The sequence below is a fragment of the Gekko japonicus genome, unplaced genomic scaffold (genome assembly GCF_001447785.1).
Source record: "Gekko japonicus isolate JY-2015 unplaced genomic scaffold, Gekko_japonicus_V1.1 scaffold292, whole genome shotgun sequence".
NCBI classification, from domain to species: Eukaryota; Metazoa; Chordata; class Lepidosauria; order Squamata; family Gekkonidae; genus Gekko; species Gekko japonicus.
The window spans coordinates 1,431,879-1,452,800 of record NW_015173131.1 but is presented as its reverse complement, the minus strand read 5'-3'; the positions used below and the strand labels follow the sequence as shown (position 1 = coordinate 1,452,800).

General features: G+C 45.1%; 1 protein-coding gene across 2 annotated transcripts; it reads right to left on the bottom strand.

The window, feature by feature from the left end:
• Nucleotides 1–501: 501 nt before the first annotated feature.
• RPP14 (ribonuclease P/MRP 14kDa subunit) lies at nucleotides 502–11,798 on the bottom strand. 2 transcript variants are annotated; one of them, XM_015422132.1, is made up of 6 exons: nucleotides 11,757–11,798; nucleotides 6,472–6,585; nucleotides 6,266–6,350; nucleotides 5,018–5,094; nucleotides 4,092–4,170; nucleotides 502–1,434 (listed from the first exon to the last, which is right to left on the bottom strand). In XM_015422132.1, exons 2-6 carry the CDS (start codon nucleotides 6,567–6,569, stop codon nucleotides 1,378–1,380), a joined length of 396 nt encoding a protein of 131 aa, XP_015277618.1. In that variant the 5' UTR covers nucleotides 6,570–6,585; nucleotides 11,757–11,798; the 3' UTR covers nucleotides 502–1,377. The 2 variants fall into 2 exon arrangements, with proteins under 2 accessions (XP_015277618.1, XP_015277617.1); XM_015422131.1 differs by lacking the exon at nucleotides 11,757–11,798 and adding an exon at nucleotides 11,609–11,667.
• Between the last annotated feature and the right edge of the window lie 9,124 nt (nucleotides 11,799–20,922).

Here is a 20,922-nt window from a genome sequence, read left to right as displayed (position 1 = left end):
CCCGGTATGACTGATCTGATCTACTGTAATTATCAGTAGATTGTAAATTAGCCCAGTTTTAAGCCAGTTTTAAGCCATTTAAAACCTTGGCAAACCTTGTGGGTCTCTAAGGTGCTGCTGGATTCGAATCCAGCTGTTCGACTGCAGACCAACAGGGCCACCCTCCTGAAACGAAGCACTTTACACTCTTCTTTTCTACTCGAATTGCAGACTCCCGTCACTTGCATCCTATGGCCTGGATGCCGATTAGTGTTTCCGCAGGCGCAAGGACTTCCACTCGCACAAGACGATTTTCCCACATCCTCCCTTCTGTGGCAGCCCACAATGCTTTCCAAAATCCTGTTCTTGGGGGATGGTCTCTGTCCCGGGAACAGGATCTCTGCGGACATTTCAGACTCCTGTGGGAGGAAGGGAAACGGATGTCCTTGCACCACCAGCCCAAACGCTATTTGGGATCCAACTCTATCTCACCAAAGGACACTGACTAAACAAAGGGGTGACCTTCTCAAGGTGGGCTTTTAAACCAGAGGGCCATGCCAAAACATTTTACTGGTAACTCTTCTGAGTTCCGACAAATTTAAACATCCGTTAATTCTGGACTTCAAAACCTTTTATGACATGGGTTAAGACCCCACACAATAATGTAATTACAACTAGGTAAGTATAGGATGCATTTATCGTTCTTTTTGCCATGTGGATTCCTTCAGTCTTAAGCCATACTGGCATAAAATTGGCAGTATGTTTTGTCCTGAAGAACAATTAAATGCAAGTTATTCTCGACTCCTGCTACAGAGTACGTAGTCAGGACTTGGAGTTCTGATCTTCTGGCACCGTAGCCTTAACCATCCCCTCCATAACCGTCTTGCCACTTGTGGCAACTGTACAGGACACTGAAATACTGGCAAGCCCGCTCTTCAGTCTCTTCACTTCCGCTGCTGCCAAGACCTCTTCTCCAATGTACAGAGGAGCTGGGAAATTAATTTCCTGAGACAGGAAGATACAACCATGGCCAGGCATTTTAGTACCCAGGAGAGCAGAGATCAGTCCATTGATCAGAACGCCATGGACCACTGGTCTTCCAAACCTTGTCCCCTTTGCATATTCTTCATCCAGGTGTAATCGGTTTGTGTCTCCCGTTAAATCAGAAAAGGTGTCAACATCTTGCTGTGTAAAAGTCTTCGTTAACTCAGCCTTGTCTCCTACTTGGACATAGAATCGCAGAACAGAGGGCTGTGTGAGGAGTAGCACGGTAAGTTTTGTTTTTGTTGGGAATATTCCATGGAAGCTTGCCTCAAAGATTCTACACTTCAACAGGGCAGCCAGCATCTTGGACTGCTTGGCGTTCTGCAAATCCCGTCAGCTGCGTTTCCTGTGTATTCAATCCAGCACCAGCTCTCTGCTGTTCCCAGCTAACGCTAGAAGAAATGGAGAGGTCTGGGAAGAGGGGAAAACAAAACACACAATACTATAAAAGCGAAATTCTTAACAGCCACATCAGTGTCTTCTACATACAGAAAAATCTGGGCAACGTGAACCAAATGAATGGGAAGAGTACTCATTTTCTTGGAGACCAAACTTAGGGTGCAATCCCAAGCAGAGTTGCACCTTTCTAAGTCCAGTGTAACTCTGCACTGTTAGCCTAGGAGCGAGTGCCACAAGAGCTAAGTGGCAGGAGTCATTTCAACGGCTGTGATGGGGAGAAAGGAAACAAAGTGCCTTTTTTCTTGTTGGCGAAGCAGCAGGAACTAAAATCAGTTGCTGGTGACCTGCTAACATACTAAGTTGTATTCAGAGCAAGACCAAGAAAATAAAAGGGGGAAAATAGTTTGCCTGAATGCATCCAGGCCCAATCCGTATCATACTCAAACCAGAGTTTACGTGATGAGCATAAACTGGGTTAGTTGTCAGACTCACAAATTCCATTGTTTCTCCCCGCGCAAGATGCAACAAGATTGAAAATGGAAGCATTCAACAAATCCAATTTTCATGATGTTCCAATGCAAGCACTTTGCCTTTACCAGACAGTAGAATCAGACCCTAAGAAGACGGGGCAAATGCTGATAAAACTTAGTTTTCAATCTTCTACAACTTCATATTCCATGTGTTCCCCAACCACAATGATGCCAATTGGTATTTCATGGCCCCTCCACTTTTTTTGAATCAGATGTAGCACAGACAGATGTCACTTTAACCCCAAGTGCACTGGAGGAGAAGCAGAAAGGAATATACAGAGTGGAACTGACAAAATGTTCCTGTGACAGACAGCATATGGTTAATGCTTTAACCCGGTTTGAGAACCCTGAGGGATAGGATTCAAACGGAACGCTACTCTTGAGAAAGTGAGGTGTGGGAGTTAAGAAATGAAAGCTGACTAGGAAGTTAGGTTAAGGGAGTGAGAGGATCAAGAAGGATCCCCATTCAAGCCTAAGGGAAATAGCTCTACTAAAGGGGGGTGTGTGTGATCCCTATTAAGTGGTTAAGAAGGGATACTGGACCTTGGGTGAATATTCCAGCCTTCACCAATTTAAGTGTCTTTGAGACAAAAAAGCTTATGCTTGTGAATCTAAGCAGAAACTGCCAGGAAATCTGTCTCCAAGTTTAAAGACCTGTCTCTACAGCTATGTGTTTGTGACAAACTATCTTTTGTTTATATTTATACAAAATTAACTCATTCCTGTTGCCTATTCACATTCTAAGACCAAACCCTGATATCTACAAAAGAAGGACTTTTGTCGACTGTGCGACTGAACAACAACAACAGATCCCTGGACTGGGTCAGCATATATCCCACATACATTTAAACAACTGGGTGGGACAGACTGAAAAACAAAGAAAGAAAAGGGGCTGCCCTGCCAAGCAGGGGATAAAGGGATCCTGGGGGAATCATCATAACTCCTTTTAAAATATTTTCTCCCTGGTGTCTTTACCACTATTCTGTTCCTACACTGCCAAAGGGGAATACGGTTCTGTCTTCTTTGTGGCTGGTGTCACATTCAATGAAACCTCCAAAGTTTTTGTTCTTTTTTAACTGATGTGCCACTGCTAAGAAACCCTCTGGTGGTTATTTGATCCACACACTGACTCAGTAAAGTACATTTTTGTTCATATAAGTATTCTATCTTCAATCTCAGTTCAAAGAATAGAAAGGAGGGAGCACACAAGCCTGACATTTAACCAGATTTGTGTATATCACATTCTGGTTTTGTTTGTGAGATCTGAATTGAGCTCCATAAACAATAAAATAGTCCACACAGAACCCAACAGTTAGGAGCGATTATAACAGAAGTAACAAGGTTGCCTCTTCAAAAAGGAAAGGTCACCTCTTCAAAACACACAGAGGTACTACTTTTCTCCCAATTAGTTTGATGTATAGTGTTGGCGTAGATGTCAGAAATCCCCACTGTGCTGTGGAAAATCTTTGGGTGACTAGGGGCCAGTCACTCTTAGCCTAATCTATCTCACAGGGTTGTTGTGAGGGAAGAAAGGAGACCGACGTATGCTGCCATGAGCTCTTTGGAGGAAGGGCAGGATAAAAAACGTAATAAATATGTTAAAAAACCGACCATGACTCTGTACAGCACACTGATTTCAACAATTTGAAAAGCTCAGGGGAACAACTATTATCTCCTGAACTAAGTCTCTGAATCCCGGAACCAGGAGGCAACATCAGGGGAAGGCCTTGGCCTCTATGCCCTGTCGTTGGCTGGCCAAAAGTACTGGCTGGCCACTGTGTCAGACGGGATGCTGGACTAGATGTACTACTAGTCCAATAGGGCTCTTCTTATGTACTGAAGCCACAAAATCATAATTAAACAAGCAGCATGAAGAAAAATTCTGGGTAACAATACTTAAGATGTTATTAATCGTTTCAGGGGTTGGGGGCTACAACAACATAAGAAAGTCAAAACTTGTAAAGGTCAAACTGAATTTCAGCCTTTCCTTAATGTAAGCAGCATTAATTGGGTACACTTAACTGCCATACATCCATGCACTCCACAAGCAAATATCAAACAACCACTGAAACAACCAGGTAAAACATCAATGTTTTTAAATGGCTCTTGGATCTGGTCACTGCATAGTTTAAGTCTTACCTGTATGACCCTAAAAGCACACTTTCTGTTCTGGTAGGTATCGAGCAGAGTCAATGCACTCCACAGCTTTACCAGGCCACTGAGTAAACAAGAGAATTGCATAGATAAATAAAAGTTCATGCAAAGCAAAGAAGGTTATTATATAAAGTATAAGAAGTATATGAAAAGCCAGCACAGTGTAGTACTTTGAGAGTGCCAGGCTAGGATCTGGGAGACCCAGGTTTAAATCATCGTTCTGCCATGGAAGCTTGCTGGGTGACCTTGGGTCAGTCACACTCTCTGCCTAACCTACCTCATGGGGTTGTTGTGGGGATATTAATGGAGAAGAAGAGAACAATAAAAGCTGCCCACTGGGGAGAAAGGCAGGATATAAATGAATTAAATAATTATGAAGGATGGCAAACTAAGGGCTTGGTGGTCTCACACATGCAGTAAACATTTGAGTCCCTAAAAGGCAAGATTCAAAGCCCCAAATTTAGGAAGAGTCCAATAGGCTTCAACACAGTAGGCCAGAACCAATTCAACAAGCTTAGTTTTGGGGGCTGCACCACTAACACTGATCTGATACAATTTATTTTTCCAAATATCTCTTTCAGAGCACTGGGATCATCCAAGGTTTTGGTTGCTGGATGTCTGAAAGGTGTCTAGGGACTGTAGTTGCTTGTTAACATAGTTAATGTAAAACTTGTCACCTGAACTCCCCCTCCCAATTCTCACCTCTTACAACCAGCATGCCAATAAGCTCCAAACGAGCAGCCATACACCTAAACCACCACAGGGTGGACTCATATACCCCAGTGGCACCTCAATCAAGCTTATGGCATCTTAACTAATAATGTAAAAGATCATCTTCCCTACTTTAGCCCAGTAAGAAACATAATCTGTTTCTGCCCTTTCCAGATGGTGTATTTTGAGTAGCATCTTACGTGATCGGGACTCGAAGTATGGCAAACAAGTTTTTTTCTTCATACGACAACACATCCACAGGCAGGGCAGCACCAACCTAAGGAACAATGACATTTTTCTTTAAGCAACCCTTTTAGTCACCTAGCACAAAAGTAAAGAGAAAACTTCCCTGGTGAGCTCAATTGTCTTCCCTTTTTTCCCTTAAAGGTCTTGTATAAGCACAGAGAGAGAGAGCAGCACTTTTGTTATCAGGCTGGTGGGACCTTCTGGTGGCAACTGGGTTTTGGCCACTGTGTGACATGAGAGTGTTGGACTCGAAGGGCCATTGGCCTGATCCAACATGGCTTCTCTTTTGTTCATAAGCTTACTGGAGAGGGACCGGCATTTCTTTCCTGTGAACTGGCCTGCCTGTGTGCCTAAATGGCCTGAGCTAGCCCCACCTTGATCTGTCCATGTGTTTCTCTTGCCATCACTGCACAGGCCCAACCCTTTAAACTGACAGGTGCAACTAGGAATGCCAAGATGAAGGAAAGTGCATCACTGGACTATGGCAGATGCATTCGCATGCTTTTGCTTTCACTCTCTCCTCCCCCTGGGGCTTCAATGGCCAGAATTAATGGCACATGCCTTTGCAGGACTGCTGCAAGTCTTCTGTGCAGAAGATCCAATTAAACATAAACGAGAGACTCTTCACCCCACTGTTCTGAGTCCTACCACATCTGGAAGGCTCCTGCTATTCATAAAAATAAAAGAAACAAGCCAACTACAGAAAAATATGGGGTGCCTATACACTCCCACTCCCGAAATATTAGAACTCAAGGGCATCCAATGAAGCTGATGGGTAGTAGGTTCAGGACAGACAAAAGTAAATACTTCTTTACACACAGAATGATTAAAATGTGGAATTTGCTGTCGGAGGATATTGTGATGGCCACAGGAATAAACAGCTTTAAAAGGGGATTAGATAGATTCATGGAGGATAGGTCTATCAATGGCTACTAGCCATGGTGATTGAGGGGAACCTCCACATGCAGAGGTGCTAGGCCTATGAATCCCAGAGCCAGGAGGCTTTGGCCTCTATGCCCTGTTGTTGGCCCTCCACAGGAACTGGTTGGCCATGAGTGTAACAGGATGCTGGCCTAAATGGAGGATTGGTCAGATCCAGCAGGGCTCTTCTTATGTTATTATGTCCAGTTTGTGTAAATAATTCAAGAAATGCAAAGTTCTTAGGACAGTCAAATTGTCATCCAAAGCCAATAGCCACGTACCTCGCCATGCAGCTGTTTCAGAGCGGAGATAATAAGTTGTTTGAACTCAAAAGCATTCAGGCTAATGCCCACTTCTTCGAACTCCCTGAAAATTATATTTGTATTGAATCTTGTTAGAATGTCCCAGCTACCATAAAAGAAACATGCTGTACAAAATTCCTTCAGCAGTGGAGGGGAACCAAGAAAGACAGGGAGTTTGAACTTACAAATGGATCTTCAGATAGTAGTATTCAGAAGCATTCTTAAGAACTATTCTTTCGTAGGAAGAAGGCTTGGAGCCCTTGCCATCTCCAGATTCAATCATACTAGTAAGCAAAACCCTAAAAAAGGGGGGAGCAAGCAGCCCATTGTAACTTATCACCTGCAATCATAATCATAAATTCTTATTACAGTGAAATATTATCTGCTTGCATGAAATAAGAGCCAATAAAAGCACTTTAAAAACCAGATGCATGAAATACACCCTTAACTGCCACATTATTTACACACAGATATAAAGGGGGGAAGTAGTAAGGGAGTCTCTCTCAGTGAGGCCAAAGTATACCGGTCATAAGGAACAAAGGAAAAAGAAAGTCACATAAATGCTTAAAATAAAACTTTTTTAAAAGTAACCTTGCATGTATTCAAAAGTCTTTTGGACCTCCCTAAACCTGCCCTTCCTTTAGCATATAGTCACTTAAAATATATATTTTTTGCCGTTGCCATCAATAAAATTATCCTGCTTAGGGAACAGTCACATAAGCCACAATCCATCAGAAAACTGAGTGAGTGCATGCTCACTGAAATTAGTATCTGCAAGTATACTTAAATATGATATGCAAAGTCTCAGTAATGAATGGAATAAGGAGCTAAATCAACCTGTTTTGCCAAAGCATTGGGATATGGTTCTAGATTTTATAACTGGTTTTTGTATGGACCTCCAGCAGCAACTTATTCAGCAAAATACCTTTTTAGTACAGGATGAAAGCATCTAATTTCTGGCATTGTAACTTACAACACACATCTCTTAAGCATATGCTTTGGGCCTGTCCAGTTATTCACTCTTTTGGGGAAGAATTATATAAACTTTGAATTAAGATTGTTCATTGCTTTTGAAGGATGCCTCTGTACTTTTAAACTATTTGTCTGTCTCCTGCAGGCTAACCGATGGGTCAGTGAAAATGGACACTCTATGCCCTTAACTATTACTAAGACTTACATTACAACAAAACAGGGGTAGTAAAGGCCACCTCCAGTAACCCAACAGATCAAGGACCTTACAACCTTATCAAAATGTGAACATGTGGCATTTTATAAATATATAATTCCTTTCTGTTTGGGAGGGTTGCAATTAAAAATATTTTAAAAATTAAAAAAAACTGCAAGTATGCTTAACTCCCATGCAGACTGTGACCTCATATACAACAACCAGTACTGTGACCAGAGCAATAGGTGCTCCTGAAGAATGCTCACCAGTGGATGGAACATAGGACTGACCTCTATCCCCAAATTGGCATGTTTGGTTCAATTTATTTAACCATTTTTAAAGCATGTTATAGGCCTAATGGTGCAATCCTAAACACAGTTACACCCTTCTAAGCCCACTGACTCCTTCCCTCATCCTCTAGTCTGGAACATGACAAAATCAAACTTTACTTTGCTTCCGTAACATCTCCTTTTGCCCCACCACAGGAGGGAGGGGAGATGGGTAAACAGATCAGGGCAGGAGATGAGCAGCAGTATCAACAGCTACTGCAAAAGCTGTGAGCAAAAAGACATACATCCTCTCGGGACTACATCTTGGCAACCTCATTAATACTGTAGAGCTGCCAGGGTGATATTTAATGGGGTTTTTTTCCCCATATTTTCTGCCTTCAAGGAACCCCTTCCACAATAATTCATCCACCTCCTCATGCCTTGCACAGAACACCAGCACATGGTAGAGAAATCTGGTGATCCCTGGCCCCAGATATATCCAGCTCTCCTCGCCCTGCCTTCGACCTGATGGAACTCTCTGCCAACCACCACCAGGGCACTGCAGGATCGAATACAATTCCGCAGGGCCTATAAGGCAGGGATGCTCTGCCAGGCTTTTGGTTGAGGACAGCAATGGTTTTCCACCACAACTGGCGCCCTTCTCTTTTCTTCCATCTGACCTGCTTCAGCCTCCTCCTTAACCTGCCTGTGAGATGGAAGAGCAGTCCAGAGTGGGTTTTAGATTAAACAAGAGGGGGGCCCGCGATACTCGCGGGGGAGGGGGGGAGAAGAGCTCCGTCTCCTCCATCCCCCCCATCTCCCCGCGGCGGCGGCGAGGCCGGTGTCCCCCCACCTGCCTGCCGGCTCTCTGTTGTGGAGAGAGGAAGGGAAGGCGATTGTAAGCCACTTTTGAGACCTATGAGGCCTGCTGGGTGACCTTGGGCCAGTCCCAGTTCTCTCAGAGCTCTCTCAGCCCCACCTACTTCACAGGGTGTCTGTTATGGAGAGAGGAAGGGAAGGTGATTGTAAACCACTTTGAGGAGGAGAAGATCCAACCGGCCAGCCGGCTCCGGGGAGGCGGCGGCGGCGAGGCCCGGCTTCCTCCCCCCCGTCGCCCGCCAGCCCCCCGAAATTTTAAAAAACTTTTTGTATTTTTGTGCACACGTGGGGACTGGCCCACGTGTGCACAAACCTCCCCCGGCCCCCCAGCTGCCCCCTCCGTGCTGATTTAAGTATCTGCACGGAGGGGGCAACTTGGCTATTAGATATATAGATTATGGATGCCATCTGGAGACTACCATACTGGGATTGATTGATGGTTTTAAGGTTTTAATACTGCTTTTAATAATGTCATGATGATGTTTGTAACCTGTTGTAAATCACTCAGAGCCCTGGGTGCTCAGAGATGGGATGATTCAGAAATTTAAAATGTAAATAAATACATATATTAGGCTGATGTTCTATTAATCAGAATGCTGGCAGGCCTGATAGTTTGAAGTGTGACAACTGCAAAGACTAAATAACCAAGAACATAAATGTTTCTTGCCCAGCAGCAGCACACTGCAATGGAAACCACTTTGTTGTATTTCAGTGAAGCTTGATCATGCCCACTAATCTTCTCACTAAAGAACCTCTGATTAGCATCAAAGGAAGTCCTGGCTTTCCTCAAATACAGTTTGAAAACCACACTACTAGAGTGGCAAATGTGATAGAAAGGAGGGGATGTTAAACAAAACAGAGACAGAGATTTTTTTATTTTTTTTTAAATGTGATATATTTAATAGAAAGATTTTTATTTCTGGTATGGAGCTGATCCACTTTGATTAAGGTGGGCAATATTTTATTTCAGTTACTAGTTTTAAAGAGATAAAAGGACAGCCTTTAGACAAGAATTTGTTTCCACCTCCTCACACTGATCATTCTTCTAAGTGTGGAGGGAGGGATTAGAGATGTGAAGGCCCGGGGAAAAAACGGAAAAATTCGGAAAAAAACCCATTGGTTTTTTTCCGTTTTTTTCCTGAAGCCTTTTTTGTTTTTTTCCAAAAAATTGAAAAAATTGAAAAAAGAAAATTAAAGGGAAAAAATTGATTATGGAACATTTTATTTTAATATGATGAATAAAATATTTTAAGGCAAGGTGTTCAATTATTTTATATATATATATAGAACGCACAGGAACGGAGTTCCGGCTGGCTCCCAAGTTGGCCACGCCCAGCAGGAACTCATTAGCATGATAGGCCACACCCAACAGCAGAAACTCATTAGGATTGGCTACATTAGGGGTGTGTGGCCTAACATGCAAAAGAGTTCCTGCTACAAAAAAGCCCTAGGTTTTGACAACAAACAAGGTAAACAGAACAACAAGCAAAAGGTGGGTGTGGCTGGATAACCACACTTCTGGTAACATGGGGGTGCGGCCTAATGTGCTAATGAGCTGTGCTGTCAGGGGTGTGGCCCAATATGCTAATGAGTTCCTGCTGGGCTTTTTCTACAAAAAGAGCCCTGTATGGTATCAGATTGATCTAATTTCTGTGCACTGAGGACAAGCAAGTCCTAGGTTACAAACTGAACTCTCGAATACAAGAACAAGATGCATTTCTTCCTTTAGGAGGTGCTATTGTCACAAGAAAATAAAAAGGTTTCAGTTTTGTTTTTGAATGTGGGTGGGTATTCTGTTTGTAATAATTGTTTGGATACACTATATTTTTAATATGCTAGTTGTGATAATTTCATGCCAAGTAAAAATGTTCATAGTCATATTTTATGTTCCTAAAGTAACAGAATGACTTTCAATCTAGAAAAGACAAAAGAAATGCTAAGGTAGCATTTTTTTCAATTTTTCCGAAAATTTCCGTTTCCCCCCGAAAAAAATTGGGGGGAAAACTGGGTTTTTTCCGGAGCTTCAAAATTTCCGGAAATTTTACATCTCTAGGAGGGATACAGGTCTGATTATTATCTGGCTACAACCATAAGGTCTTTCAGGCCACCTACATCTATTCAGGGAACTCTTCCTTCACTGGCTTTTCTGCTGCAAATCAATTGTGGATATACTGTGCATTGCAGAATGTTCTGGAATACATTCTAGCATGCACAAGCTTGTTCACATGATCCCTTTGTGTGAAATTATTCTCTCAGACATATCCAACACCAATATATCAACAAATCCACTCACCAACCAGTCAAACAGTATGTATGTTTTCTCACTCTACAGACTTGGTAGTAGAACTCAGCCACAGATAACAGTTGCAAAGAAGGCTGGAAGCTCCTTACTGGGGTAACAGAGGTAGAGCTGGGAAAGACCCGGATGTCCGACAAGAGAGGAAGACGGCGAACAGTTCTGCCTAGCGTTTGGTCTCTTTTGCAAATCAGAAATATTAACCACGAGACCAAACAGGATCAACCAGTCACCATGCTCTGCCAGCAGAGGCAACATGTGTATTTTCCCCCGCATACAACCTCAGGACACGTGAACGCAAGCCCTAAAGATCAAGTGGTCAGTTCACACACACACTGGAACTGTACACGCAGGGTAAATACACACGCTAAAACTGCCCACACAACAATCCACCCATAACTAAGAGGCTCATGGTAAATTTAATCCCAGTGTTTTAAAAGGGATCAAACGGCTTGCCGAAATCCACCCAAGTGTGTTCATAGGTCGGCTAAGTCTTGAAGTACATTTCTGCAGACCTGAGGGTTGTGGAAAACACAGAAAGAAAGAAAAATACGGGCAAAGCTAACAACCCCCCCCCATGAAAGAGAGAATTGGGGGGGGGCGCAGAGAAGAGACAATTGGAAAGACACAAAATAACAAGAGCAGCTTCGCCTTTCTTCCCTTATCGTTTCTTCTGAACGCGCGTTTCTTTCCAAGACACGCGCACAACTAACCTAAGGATGAAGATGGGGAGCGATTAAACCCTCCTGGCCAGGCCAAAGAGAGGTTCTTTCGTCATGCAAGTTCGCAACCTGCCTCTGGCAGCCACACGGCTAGCGACTGACAATTGCACGAGACGGCGGCAACACGCGCTGTACTCACAGATGTAAAACGTTGACCTCCGGAACTACACGGGGACCGGGGCAAAAGGAAACAGCTGGGCAGAACTTCCCCAGACCACACCAGCCAATCAACGCGCTTATCCACCACCACCACCCCATGGCAGCTCCCGAGTCAGCTATTGGGGGGGAAGGAGGCCATCATAAACAGTTCAGAGCCCGGAGTCACTCACGCCCTCTAGTGTCCAATAAAAGCTGGGATTTGTCATTTGCGCAACTGGAGGGAAGAGAGTCCTGGGAATGAGTTAGACGAATTGTTCATTTAGGACAGTAGCGGTAGCTTAAATAGAATCCATGTAGGGTTGCCAGCTCTGGGTTGGGAAATTCTTTAAATATTTGAAAGGCTATCATTTGGAGGAAGGCAAGGAGCTGTTCCAGCTGGCAGCAGAGGATAGGACCCGAAGCATTGGGTTTAAATTACATGCAGAAAGGTATTGGATGGATATTAGGAAAAACTTTTTCCTGGTCAGAGTGGTTCAAAGGTGGAATCAGCTGCCTAGAGAGGTGGTTAGTTCCCCTTCACTGACAGCTTTCAAGAAGAGGCTGGGCGGATATTTGTCAGAGGTGCTTTAGGCTGGTCCTGCATTGGGCAGGGGGTTGGACTAGATGGTCTGTATGGCCCCTTTCATCTCTATGATTCTGTGAAATACCTGGAGATTTTGGGGGTGGAGCCTATGGAGGGCAGGGTTTGTGGAGGGGAAGGATCTCAGTGGGGTATAATACCATAGAGTCTCCCCTCAATAGCATCCATTTTCCCCAGGGGAACTGACCTTGACAGGGATACACTACCACCAAGTACCCAAATTCCTTCTCTAAACACACCAGGAATCACTCCCATCTTTGAACTGTCTCTCTTATCAACTGGGCAGGGAATCACTTCTCTAACTAGAAGATCTATCCATTTTTCTGGCCCGAATGGGGGTCTTCACTGATCCTCCCCCTCCCCCCCCCCAAGTTCACGAGATCAAATGGAAACAAAACAATCATATAAAAGTGGAGGTCAGTAGGATTTGTGTGTGTGTGTGTGTTGTACCATTCAGATTATGGTGGACAGGAAGAAAAAGCTTGGTTTGAACCTAAAACCCACTCTAGAAAAGTGGGCTGAAAGAGATGAATGCTAGATTTCTGATAAAAGCCAGGGTGGTAGAGGCTTGGGAAGAAGATCTGTTGCAGCCATCTAGTGGCAGAAAATGACATTGCAAGCAAAATGAAAAATAGTGTAGCTAAGACAAAAATATTGAATTTGCATACCTGGGTCTGAATCCCATCATAAATCTTCCAAGTGTGATTCTTTGTCACCAGCCTAGGGCTGGTTTCAAGTGTGATTCTTTATAATCAGCCTTATCTCATTGGCACCATCAGGTAGCTTATCTACTTGTTCACTGGATTTTCCAGTTGGACTGTAGTTCCATCTATTAGCCATTTTAGAGCACCGAATTTTTGACCAGCAGCCTTTCTCTGATATCACTCAGATAAAGGGCCAAACTACACATCACATATACCACATGGTCACCACAGGGTCTTGCAGCATGACACCAACTGTAATTTCCCTGTGGGAACTCAATTCGAAAGCATGCTGTGTTACAGTTAAGATTGGGACAATGGCACGGTGAAGGAGAGCCTCTTACCTTCCTCCTTGTCCATTTTCCTGAACTCAAACAGCCTCAGGGGGATTTATTTGCTCAAGGGTAATTTCAGTTTGTGAGGGGAAGGCCCCTCCAGTGATGCAATGATGCCACTTGGTGTGACCTGAAAGTTGAAGCCATCATGTAGGGGCAACACTCTAGCTTTTGCCCAAAACTCTATGAGCTAACCATAGAGTTTGGGGTGAATGCTAGACTATCTGCCCTACACAGTGATGTTACTTCTGTGTCATGCTAGAACTGATGTCACCATGTTGCTGACAACAGCAATTTCCCCTCGCTGGAAGAGAGTGGTGGCAGGAGAAAAGGGCTGCCAGTGGAAGGTCTCCCTCCAATCCTGGAGACCTGGAAGTCCTAATGTTGGGAAATGGTATGGGGGGGAGGAACCCCTCCTCCCCTGCCTCAAGGTCTCAGTGCATATGGTGCCCCTGTGGCACTTCTGGATTGAGTTCGTACAGGGTACTTGCTGCTGCCATATGGCTGAAGTTTGGACATTAGACTCTGGAGTTCCTGGTCCTGAGCTTGGATCCCATGGATCACTTCTGATGGCGTAAGGGATTTCTGACAGCAGAGATTATTTTCTCTACTTTCTTCCTCCTGCTGCATCCCAAAACACCCCCTGAAATGAAGTTTCTGGTGGACAGCAGACTCCCAGAAACAGTGTGGGGGAAGTCAGAGGTATATACAGAGGTCATTTCGGGGGGGATCGCGTGGGATCGCAGTTCCCCCTGGTGAGGTATGGGGGTGGGGCACATGACGAAGCCCCGCCCCCTGCTTCCGGCCGCCCTGCTTCCGGCCCTCATTCAGCCAGGAGGAGGCAGGAGAAGAGGGAGGGTAAGTTGCTTCCTCCCTGCCTCTCCCCACCCCTGCCTGCCTGGGGCCAGGGAGGGCCTTCGTGGGGCTTCCTTGCACTCCCGCCGGCCTTGCAGGCTCACCGCCGTGCCCCTCATGGGGCTCAGCAGTGGAGCTGCAAGGCCGGCGGCGGCAGCCGGGACTGTTGGGGGCGGGGTGTGTGGCCTTATGACACACTTCCGGTGATGTCAGGGGGTGTGGCATATGCTGAGTTATGCTAATGAGTTCCCCTAGCTCTTTTTCTACGAAACGACCCCTGGGTATACATCAGTGAAGGGGGAGACTGGTGAAAATCACTGCCCCCCTCTTTCCTTTAGCTGAACATTTCTGCAGGATCCAGCTGCTGGGTTTGAGTCTGAGACTGCAGAACGCTTTGAAGAGAGAGAGAGAGAGAGAGAGAGAGAGTGTGAGAGTGCACAACGCTTTGAAGAGAGAGAGAGAGAGAGAGAGAGAGAGAGAGAGAGAGAGATTCTCACCACACAAGCAGTTACAAAACCCCACAGAGAATTCATAAAATGTTTAATGTATGATGGCATTGAGCACTGAGTGCCAGATTATTGCCTCCCATCTACTATTTACATATTTAACGTTTACCACAAGCAGGTGTACTGAAAAATCTTAAAAGAAACCAGGAAATGCATAGAATAAGAATATAAGAGAAGCCAATGTTGGATCAGGCCAATGACCCATCCAGTCCAACGCTCTGTCTCACAGTGGCCAAAACCAGGCGCCATCAGGAGGTCCACCAGCAGGGCCAGAACTCCAGAGACCCTCCCACTGTTGCTCCCCAATCATACAGAGCATCACTGCCCCAGACATAGTGTTCTATCTATAATCTTGTGGCTAATAGCCAGTGATGGACCTGTGTTTGGTGTAGTGGTTAAGTGCACGGACTCTAATCTGGGAGAACCAGGTTTGATTCCCCACTCCTCCACTCGCAGCTGCTGGATGACTTTGGACAAGCCATAGTTCTGATAAGAGCTGTTCTTGAAAAAGAGCAGTTACTGTCAGAGCTCTCTCAGTCCTACCTACCTCACAGGGTGCCTGTTGTGGGGAGGGGAAAGGAGTTTGTAAACTGCTCTGAGACTTCAAGTGAAGGGCAGGGTAGAAATCCAATCTCTTCTCACTTCTCTTCATATGTTTATCCAGTCCCCTCTTGAAGCTGTCTGTGCTTGTAGCCTCCACCACTTCCTGCAGCAGTGAATTCTCTTTGGGAGAAGTACTTCGTTTTATCTGGTTTAAGCCTACTGCTCACTAATTTCATGGAGTGCCCACGAGTTCTTGTATTGTGAGAAAGGAAGAAAAGTACTTCTTTCTCGACCTTCTCTGTCTCATGCATAGTTTTGTGAACCTCTGTCAAGTCACCTCTCAGTCATCGTTTCTCCAAGCTAAAGAGCCCCAACCTCTTTAACCTTTCTTCATAGGGAAGGTGTTCCACCCCCTTACTCATTTTAGTTGCCCTTTTCTCCACCTTTTCCAATGTTATATCTTTTTTGAGGTATGGTGACCAGACCTGTCCAAATACTCCAAATAAGGCCATACCATAGATTTATTATTTCCATCACTGTTTCATTATCCAGTTCTGTGATATGCTGTAGATCCAAGCTCAAAAGGTTTTCTTAGATTGGTAAGGTGTATGACTTCTTCAGATGTAACAGAACAGTTCATAAACCCAACTGTGGACACCATACATTTATACAGGGGTATTATGATATTATTTATTTATTATTTAATTTGTACCCTGCCCTTCCGGCTGAAGCAGGCTCAGAGCAGCTAACGAGGCCATTTGGCATCATAAAACAACACAAAACCATCTAAGTACAGGACACAATACAGTTAAAAACAATTAAAACAGATTAAAGCCATATAACAACATTTTCATAAAGTGCGGTGTGTAGTTTAGCTAGATGTCTCAGGGGTAGTAGTCTTGTATGACTATTCAGGTTAGGGATCCCAAGTCCCCCCGGGGGGCGGGGAAAACCCCTCCCCAGAGGCCCGTTCCCCGGCGGCGCCGGATCGGGCCCTGGGGGGAACTCCACCCCGACGTGCGCATCACCCGGAAGTGACGTGGGCATGCCGGGCACGCTGGGGGCGGGGCCATGGCCATACAAGGGAAAACTCTATGTATGGCCGTCGCTCCGCCCCCAGCGTGCCTGGCATCCTCCCATCACTTCTGGGTGACGTGCGTGTGGCACACGCGCACAAGACACCGGCCAGGAATCCCCCGCTCCCGGCGAAGATAGACTTGGCAACCCTAATTCAGGTCCAGGCCACAGGAGGGGGGGGAGGGATGTCTGCTGCCTCAATCAAAAGCCTGGTGGAAGAGCTCCATCTTGCAGGCCCTGCAGAATTGTAATAAATCTGGCAGGGCCCTGATCTCATACGGGAGTTCATTCCACCAGGTGGGGGCCAGGGGCGAAAAGACCTTTGCCCTAGTTGAGGCAAGCCAGACGTCCCTGGGGCCGGGAACTACCAAAAGATGTTGGTTGGTAGACCTCAGTACTCTACGGGGCTCAGATGGGGAGAGGCGGTCCCGAAGGTATGCTGGCCCCCGCCATATAGGGCTTCAAAGGTAAGCACCAACGCCTTGAAATGAATCCAGTATTCAATGGGCAGCCAGTGCAGTTCACGCAGCACTGGGTGAGCCCACACAGGCGTTGCCATCGGTACCCATGCTGCCGCGTTCTGCACCAGCTGCAACTTCTGGAGCTGAATCAAAGGTAGCCCCATGTAGACAGAGTTACAATAATCCAATGTAGCCAGGTCATGGGGGGTGAGATAAGGGGCCAACTGCCTAATCTGTCTCAGGTAGAAAAAGGCAGACCTGGCAGTGGTGGTGACCTGGGCCTCCATAGAGAGGGAGGCATCCAGGAACACCCCTAGACTCTTCACCCTCGATGTTGGCACCAATGGAGCCCCATCAAAGGTTGGGAGCCTGATTCCCTGACTCAATCCCCCATGACTCAGGTGCAGGTCCATCTTAGAACTTCAGTCGGCTTTGTCGTAACCATCCAGTCACTGCCTGTAACGCCCTGTCCAGATCATCTGAGGCCGTGTCCGGGTGGTCGTCCATCACTAGATAGAGCTGGGTGTCATCCACATACTGTTGACATCCCAGCCCAAATCTCCGGATAATCTGGGCAAGGGGGCACATATAGATTTTAACAAGCATGGGGGAGAGAATTGCTCCTTGTGGCATACCACATTCCAGTGGGTGCCGTTGGGATAACTCTCCCCTTATCCCTACATCGGCGAGGCAATGCGTTAACACATCATGGTCAACCATATCAAACACTGCTGACAGATCAAGAAGTATCAGCAACGCCGATACACCTCGATCCCGATGTCTCCAGAGATCATCTACCAGGGCAACCAACACCGTCTCTGTCCCGTGGGCAGGGCAAAAACGGGACTGGAAGGGATCCAGGACTTTAGCTTCATCCAAGAATATCTGATACTGGCTGATTTGTTTCCAGTCCCCTTTCTCATAATCCCCAGGATAGTATTTGCCTTTTTAAAATTGCAGTTGCACATCTTCAGTGAGTTATCAACCATGACTCCAAGATCTCTGTCTTGGTTGGTTACTGCCAGTTCAGACCCCATCAATGTATATTTATAGTTGGGATTTTTTGCTCCAATGTGCATTACAGCATGTACTGAGTCACTCTTATTGTAACGAAATGGCTGCCAGGCAGAGGCAGCAGTTTATCTTAAAATGGCTGCCAATCTGGTAGTCCTCTGTAGGGGGGAGGTGCACCATAGGGAACAATGGAGCTGCCAGCTTCCAGGATTGTAAATAGTCTCCCAGCTTCCCGAAGGGATTTGACCCCCTTTATCTTTCAGTTTCTTCTTCACAAGCCCCTCATTTGAGAAAAGTTACCCCTTCCAAAGTTAAATGTGATTGTGTTGGTCTTTTTGGGCAACTCCCTATTTACATGAATGCTAAATTTAATAGCATTATGGGATAGCTGATGACCCTGAAATCTCAATCAGTCCTGAAAATCAGACTTCCAAAACCTGTGTCTGATGTTGCCAACAGCCCTTGGCCAAGATAATCCAGATAAGGGTTTGCAGTTAAGAAGCCACAGACTTCTATTTATATTTCCAATACCTGATTATTACTTTCTTGGCCAAGGGTGACAACAATCTTAGATTCATCTCCAGTACAGCACAATAATAAGACTATTGAAGAATCTTTACATCCATTTCCCCTTTATTAACATTTATGAACACAAAAACGTCATTATTAACCAACTTCAAGACATATAAAGCATCCACACGGTTTTGCAGAGACAATTTACAAAATACAAGACAGCATATTTGATTGCTTACTGATGCAGATTCTAAGGCAAGGAGCTCTGATATTGCGGAAACTGATCTTTAATCCACAATTATCATATGAGTTACTTTCTTGAAAGCATATGAATACTACAGTCAGTCTTCACATCCCCTAACTGGTCCACCTAATCAAGCTCACACTCTTTACCTAACTGCTTTCTTATAAAATAAAGCAACTGCAAGGCAACTTTCCTCATATATATTCTTAGATAACTCACTCTAAATGTATGTGTATGCCATGGCTTGGATCCAGCAAAGTTGTTCTGCAGATGAAAGGATTTCTGTCCCTGGAGCATGGCTTCCTGGCCTCTCCTTTCCTGCCATAGTAAATTTCTGAATCCCAGAGCCAGGAGGCAGCATCTGGGAAAGGCTTTGGCCTCTATGCCCTGTTGTTGGCCCTCCAGAGGAACTGGTTGGCCACTGTGTGAGACAGGATGCTGGACTACATGGATGACTGGTCTGATTCAGTAGAGCTCTTCTTTATGTTCTGAAATTTTCAGTCAGTGGAAATGTTCTACTGGATCCAAGCCCTTTTAAACATTTTTTCTAATTTCAATAATGGCAATGATATATCAATTTAATGAATACATATGTAACAGGTATATTATAATTTGTTAGCCATTAAGCAGTAACCATACATTGAAATACCTTCCTTTCATCCTTGATCAGGTATCATACTCATTATTTTCCTGATACTGCTTTCACAGTAGTTACTAAGCAGAGCTTCATCCTTCTGTACCCATTAACTTCAATAAACTTGGAGCCAGCTTGGTGTAGTGGTTAAGAGCGGCAGACTCTAATCTGGAGAACGGGGTTTGATTCCCCACTCCTCCTTCACATGAAGTCAGCTGGGTGATTTTGGGTCAGTCACAGTTCTCTCAAAACTCTCTCAGCCCCACCTACCTCACAGGGTGTCTGTTATGGGGAGAGGAAGGGGAAGTGATTGTAATGTTGGGTACAAAAGATGTGCCCCACAAAGAAATCAGGCAAAGTCAAGAGTGGAGATGTTTTTAAAAAATCTTTTACCATCTGTTGTGCAACAGGGAAGCTCAACCTGAGTCAAAAGACCCAGGTAAGGAGTTCAAAGATTCTGTGGTTACATACAGTTTTTATACAATAGCACCATTAACATATGCAAGCCTTAATGCCCTATCCCAATCGTGAAAAGTCCCTGTCTGTCACCTAAGTGGCTCCCAGACTTACAATCTCATACCGCCTTTCTCAGGTTTTAATTAAATTGCACCCCTCTCCCCCCCTTTCCAGTTGTGCTAATCTCTCCTTATATATAATTGAGTAGTGGTCCCATAACGTTCTATACACTCCAAAATCAGTTGGCTTTGTGATGTGTCAATTACAAGGTGCCTCTATCCCCTGGCTGTGTTGCCTGAGTTCTCTCCCACCCACTGCAGCCTAGGCCACTCTTCTCTGATTGGGCCAGCGTTTTAAGGTCATTTGCATATGGAAGGTGACTGGACTTCACTCCATTCCGCACCGCAAACCCCTCCCCCCCACGAGACAGATGGAACTGTCAGTTGCATATGGGACATGCTGTATTCTGAGGTAAAATATGTCCTCACTCACAACACATCACTTCCCCTTCAAAAGAAACAAATCCAATAACACAATCATGCCACACCACAAAAAATACAGATCACACCACAAGCAGAATACTACAAGGCAAAAAATGATAGGAAAAGGTGCCAGCAGTCACCCCATTACTGCCACAGATATGTACCTGAGAGCGCTTCAGAGGATGGTGTGCAGGTCCCAGGTTCATGTTATAAAAGCTGCCTGGGGGATTATGGACCATTCACAGACTTTCAACCTTAACATACCTCACAGGGTTGTTGTGCAGATCATACCGGGGAGAGGAGAATGATGTCAGCTGCTTTGGTTCCCACTGCAGGGAAAGACTGCTCTTTCCCTAGGCAGAGGCTGTGGGGGAGGGCATGTAAACCTGAAGACTGACAGACAGATAAAGGTAGACTGAAACCAGCCATTCCCTCACGGGGAACCACTGTTGCCAAAATCCAGCTGAGGGTTGGAGATCACTCAGAATTACAACTGCTCTCCAGATGGCATTGATCCATTCCCCTGGAGACAATGGTGGACTCTGTGTCCTTATACCCTGCTGAGGTCACCATGGCAAATTGATTCTGAGTGCCCACGGCCTTGGCACTCTCTCAGAGCCTCTTTCTAGCACCCATTGTATTTATTTCCACAATGGGCCTTATTCCTAGTTCCATATATGTACATATGTTCTTAGCCAAATATGATTATATGTTGCAGTAAAAGCTAGATGCTTTCTTTTGCCAA

Coding starts and splice junctions, on each gene's coding strand:
- RPP14 (XM_015422132.1), bottom strand. CDS start 6,569: ATGATTGAATCTGGAGATGGCAAGGGCTCCAAGCCTTCTTCCTACGAA. Junction 6,351..6,471: donor TACTATCTGAAGATCCATTT/GTAAGTTCAAAC, acceptor TATAATTTTCAG/GGAGTTCGAAGAAGTGGGCA. Junction 4,171..5,017: donor ATACTTCGAGTCCCGATCAC/GTAAGATGCTAC, acceptor TTGTTTACTCAG/TGGCCTGGTAAAGCTGTGGA.